The sequence below is a fragment of the Natator depressus genome, chromosome 6 (assembly GCF_965152275.1).
Source record: "Natator depressus isolate rNatDep1 chromosome 6, rNatDep2.hap1, whole genome shotgun sequence".
Lineage (NCBI taxonomy): Eukaryota > Metazoa > Chordata > Testudines > Cheloniidae > Natator > Natator depressus.
In genome coordinates this window covers 13,033,343-13,038,834 of record NC_134239.1, presented here as the reverse complement: position 1 = coordinate 13,038,834, position 5,492 = coordinate 13,033,343, and the positions used below count along the sequence as shown (strand labels likewise).

At 52.6% G+C, this 5,492-nt stretch overlaps 1 protein-coding gene across 3 annotated transcripts; it reads right to left on the bottom strand.

The window, feature by feature from the left end:
- Positions 1-989: 989 nt before the first annotated feature.
- LOC141989904 (endogenous retrovirus group K member 9 Gag polyprotein-like) lies at positions 990-4,889 on the bottom strand. Of its 3 annotated transcripts, none has more exons than XR_012640031.1 (4): positions 4,697-4,889; positions 2,549-2,601; positions 1,889-1,955; positions 990-1,127 (listed from the first exon to the last, which is right to left on the bottom strand). XR_012640031.1 is itself a non-coding variant. In XM_074956830.1 (3 exons), the coding sequence occupies exons 1-3, from the start codon at positions 4,075-4,077 to the stop codon at positions 1,031-1,033; spliced, it is 966 nt and encodes a 321-aa protein (XP_074812931.1). In that variant the 5' UTR covers positions 4,078-4,081; the 3' UTR covers positions 990-1,030. The 3 variants fall into 3 exon arrangements, 1 of the variants encoding a protein (XP_074812931.1); XR_012640030.1 differs by lacking the exon at positions 2,549-2,601 and adding an exon at positions 3,276-3,526 and having other exon boundaries at positions 4,697-4,877; XM_074956830.1 differs by lacking the exons at positions 2,549-2,601; positions 4,697-4,889 and adding an exon at positions 3,276-4,081.
- Positions 4,890-5,492: the final 603 nt, after the last annotated feature.

Here is a 5,492-nt window from a genome sequence, read left to right as displayed (position 1 = left end):
GCTTTTAGCAAGCAAGCAGGCTGGTCTCTGCTAACGGGCTTCCGCCTGTCAGCTTTCCACCTTCCCCTTTATTCTCTCTCTCTCCCCCCGCGCATTACATTCTCCAACAGATAAAAGGAATACACTGGCTTTGTTTAACATTCTTATTTACCAATTTCTATCTACCGCATTCCTTGCTCTTGGGCCTTGAGCCCAGTCCTGAGAGGCTTCCCACGATACATATCATCTTGGCGAGATTCCAAGGTTGATGCCCTTGGATGGAGCAGTGTGTGCACTACTCCTACACAACACTCTGGGTGTGCCCTGAATGTTGCCAAGCGCATAAACCTTTATGAATCCTACATCCCCTCCTTTTTTGTTTATTTGTGCTCAGCCATCTCATGGTAGCCATCAATTTGCATTTGCAAGCCAATTAACTCCCGGACAGGCAAGGTCATAACTCGTGGAGCCTGCCAGGGCGGGTCTCGATAAAGCCTTAACAAAAAGGAATACATTGTACACAGCAGCAGCAAAAAATAAGCTTAAAAAGGTAAAGTGTGATTGGCCGGGCCCCAATTAGCCATGCTAGAGTACTGGGAAGAGAGGTTCGAGTAAGCGGCAAGCATCATCTCATTCCCAATTTCCTCAGGGTGATGTCATACTGGAATAAGGCACATACCTAACAATTCTTCAGCTGCTACAAAATCAAATAAACAAAAGTGGGTAACATTTGCTATTAAAGCCAATCTTTCCCATAGGTTATATGTCATTCGGGCCCGTAATGAAGAAAGCGCTCCCGAATCAACCCCTCCAGGAAATAGCAGGCACAAAAGGCATACAATCAGTACAGAATTAGCAGTAATTTGGGCGAGAATTGCCACAAACAAAGTCTCAAGAGTCTCTGGCTGTTGGTTTGCTGCCAGTCTTCGTTGAGCCGCGGCGACCAATGCTTTTACTGCTCCGCATGTCACGGGCTGGCTTGGGACGCTACGTCTCTTCCATCTCCGTCCCGCCGTTGTCGACCCGGGAGGCACCGCGTTTTCCTCCAAGGTCAGCTGAAACTCCGGTATGGGGTTCGACAGCCCCTGGTGCCACGCCATGCTGTTTCAGTGCCGGTCGAACACACCGGGCTGGAACCCACAACGGTCCTGCAGAGAGAAACACAGCAGCATATCCCCAACCCCAAGTGATTAGAGGTACTGGGCCCAGCCACTGCGGATTGGGCAGCTGATGGTAATAGACACGCAGTCTTTCCATTTGTGAAAATGCCGATCCGTGGGGGTCTGCTGATCTGCGTTCAGCGTTAAATTATTTAAAGTAAACAAAAGGATATGCAGTTGTTGCTGAATGTCTCCTAAAATTCGGAGACGCAGCTCCCCTTGTTTTAATTGTTTGTCGAGCAAGATTTTTAGCATGCGATTTGCACGTTCAACAATAGCTTGGCCTGTGGAATTATAAGGGATCCCGTGTTTGAGACGGACGTCCCATTGGGCACAAAAGATGAAAAGTGCTATGGAGCAATAGGCTGGGGCATTATCCATTTTTATCTGGCTCGGGTGACCCATAACAGCAAAACAGGCTAGCAAATGGTGAATAACTTTGGGAGGGGCTTCCCCACGCTGTGGGGTCTCCCAAAGGAATCCCAAATAGGTATCAATGAAAACATGTAAAAACGAATAGGGGTGGAATTGTGGCACGTGAGTGACGTCCATTTGCCACAGCTGATTCGCTGCGGTACCTCTGGGGTTAATGGCATAAGAAAAGGTAGGGGCAGCAGCGGCGCAGTGGGGGCAGGACGAACAATAGAACGTGCATGATCAGCAGGAATGTGAAACTGTCGGGCCAAGACAGAGGCAGACTGATGAAAAAAGGCATGGCTTTCAATGGGGTCAGAAAAAAGGGAATTTACCTGACCACGTAACGCGCGATCGGCACGCGCATTGCCTTCAGTGAGTGTCCCAGGCAGAGGGGTATGACTGCGAATATGAGCAACAAAATAAGGGAAATTACGAGTGGTGATGAAATACTGTAAGGACAAAAACAGGCGAAGGAGGTCCGCATCGACCTGAGGGGTAATGAGGGCAAGGGGTAATAATCAATTACCTGATAAACATAATGCGTGTCCACAATCAAATTAAAGGGACAATCAGCAAAAAGTTGAAAGGCCAAAATAACAGCAGGTAGTTCCAAGGACTAGTAAAGCTCTCCAAGCGCTGTGCATGCAAATATTGTTGTACAAGTAAATGAAGCGCTTTCAGCTTTTCTAGAGGGAGGCGCCACTAGTCAATCCATACGGGCTCTAAGGATTGCCATACCAATGGTAATGCGGATGGCAAGGTGGGTGAGGGAGGATTTGGGGCCATTATATATTAATATCGAGGGTGGTGTCCAGCTTTGTAAGTAAATCACGGCCCCAAATATTGAGGTGGACAGGGAGTACAAAAGGGCGGATTGTAGCAAGGGCACAGCCTCCTGGTTTAGAGACCGTGACCCAAGACAAACTTTGGCGCCCGGGTTTGCTACCCTCGATCCCCCACAACTCTTTAGAAGGAACTGTTGGCCAACCGACCGGCCACTCCGGATCACGAATCACCGTAACGTCAGCTCCAGTGTCCACCAACCCTGTAAAAGGAACATTATTTAAAAGAAGTGTTAACTGAGGTTTCGAGGGGCAGACCGACATTGTCAGAGCAACAAGTGGAGAGGACGTATTGTGAGACGGCGACTGAGACAGCGTCGATCCAAAGCCGTTCCCGCCCCGGGTTCGATCCTCTGCGGCTGGCACCTGATAGGGGACTAAAATCAATTGTGCAATTGACCGTCCACGCGGGAGCAATTGCGGAAGATGGGTCCACACCTGAACCTTAATAACACCAGTGTAATCAGCATCGATGACTCCTGGGATGACAAAAAAACCCTGTTTCCCAGCGTGTGAGCGAGGGAGAAACAGACCCACAAATCCGGCAGGGAGAGGTCCCGTCACCTGTGTAGGTATGGCACAAACCTCCCCCGGCAACTGAAAATCAGCGTCCTCCTGCATAATCAAATCAAGCCCTGCACTTCTGGCAGTCGCCGCCCTCATGGAGTCTATGGATTGTAAGGCAGAGGAACAGTTGTCTGAGTGGGAAACACCCCCGTTTGGCCCTGGGTTCGGGGGGGACCCGTCGTGCGGTTTCCCGACCCGCTACGACACTGATTAGCCCAGTGATAGCCCTTCCGACACTTGGGGCACTTCTTTGAGGGGCAGGCGGGCGCCGTCGATGAGCGGCATTCCCGCTGAAAGTGACCCTCCTTACCACAGCGGTAACAACGCTTCCCCTCCTTCCCGGTTTTTCGCAGGGCGGCAGCCAGAACTCCAGCCTTATGTGCTTGGGTTCCGATGTTTTGGCACGCCCGCAGCATGTCCGACAGCTCTAGAATTCCAGAGGCTTGTGCAGCCTGGAGAGCACGGCGGCAATCCTCGTTTGCATTTTCAACCGCCATTTTTAGCAGGATCTCCTGAGCCGCTGCAGGGCTATCCACCTGTCGGAGGATGGCCTCCTGCAATCTGTTGGTAAAATCCATAAAGGACTCTGATGCACCCTGACGGATACTGGCAAAGCTTTTAGTAGGCCTGCCCGAATCCGGGACCTTCCGGAAAGCATGCTGGGCGCAGGCGGAAATAATGGGGAAGACGGCCTGAGGGAGTTGAGACTGCAGCTGAACGGTAGCAAACTGGCCCTCCCCTGCCAACTGCTCATAAATGATACCTTGCTCTCTATATACCTGGGCTTGGCGTTCCGCCATCTGCCGATACTCACTAAGCCAAATAACATACTGCCTGGGCGTCAGCATCATGCGCAACAGTGCCTTCCAGTCTTCAGGGATCAGGGTGTACCCAGTACCTAGCCCTTCAATGAGACCCCGCACATACGTGCTAGTCAGGCCGAACTCGCGAATCACTTTCTTTACCTCTCTGATCACCGAGTAAGGCAAACTGACCCAGTTTGCAACCTGGTTGCCCTGGCCATCATCCTGCCAGGTCACCGGACAAACTGAGACCAGATCAGCCAGCTCCTCTGCTGTAAGATCTGAGCGAGTCTTCGTTGCGTGAACCATTTGTTGCACCAGCGAAAGCCCCTGAGCAGACGCAGACGACCCCCCGGGGGGCCCCGGAGCATGGGGCCCCACGGGCGGAGGGCGATCACACACCGGCTCCGGTGGGGAAGGCCAGGGAGGCAGTGGTAATAGAGGCACTGGGGGCGAAGCAGGGGGAGGGATGGTTGCAGGAGCGGACGGGGGTGGTGGGATTGGCAGCCCCTCTATTGGCGCGGGAGAGGGTCTTTCTGAGGTGACACACCGTGTTGCATCGGTAGGAGGGGGGGTGGCTGCAGGAGCGGACGGGCGTGGCGAGATCACCAGCCTCGCGAGGGAGGGCCTGTCCGGGGCGACACGCTGTATCGCGTCGTGGCAGAGGTGCCAGGCATGTAAAGCCTGCACGGACGCCCGAGGCTCTTCGTGCAATGTCTGGCCCAACCGCTCCCAGTCCGCTAGCTTAAGGGTTCCGGCTTCAGGGTACCACGGGCATTGGGCACTCACCTCCTGTAGCAGGAGAGTGAGTTCTCGAGTGGGGCAATCATGCTGAGCCTTACGCAGCAAATACTGTAGCTCATTGCGGTGTTGCACTTGCAAAGCAGAGAGGGAGCTTCCCATACTTACCACAACGAAAAATACTCACCGGGATCCACGAAGCGGATGAGTGACGCGTCTGAAACCCTTGCCGGGCGAGGTGAGTGCTGAGGGCCCCACGTTTGGGCGCCAGTTGTGGCGGTTCAATGACAAGACAGAACACAGCTTTTAGCAAGCAAGCAGGCTGGTCTCTGCTAACGGGCTTCCGCCTGTCAGCTTTCCACCTTCCCCTTTATTCTCTCTCTCCCCCCGCGCATTACATTCTCCAACAGATAAAAGGAATACACTGGCTTTGTTTAACATTCTTATTTACCAATTTCTATCTACCGCATTCCTTGCTCTCGGGCCTTGAGCCCAGTCCTGGGAGGCTTCCCACGATACATGTCATCTTGGCGAGATTCCAAGGTTGATGCCCTTGGATGGAGCAGTGTGTGCACTACTCCTATACAACACTCCGGGTGTGCCCTGAATGTTGCCAAGCGCATAAACCTTTATGAATCCTACACATTAGCCTTCTTGGCAACAAGGGCACACTGTTGACTCATATCCAGCTTCTCGTCCACTGTAACTGGTAGGTCCTTTTCTGCAGAACTGCTGCCTAGCCATTCAGTCCCGAGTCTGTAGCAGTGCATGAGATTCTTCCATCCTAAGTGCAGGACTCTCCAACATTGGGTCACATTCACAGGGCTCACCAGCACAGCGTTGGCTGCTTTGAACGTCTGTTTTCACATGGCCTAATGCAAGGTCAGGCATCTAGCCATAAGTCGGACGGAGACAACGGCTGGACTGGCTCATGGAAAGCAGCGGCACTGAAAAGGGCTTCAGGCTCATGGCAGATAATCAGC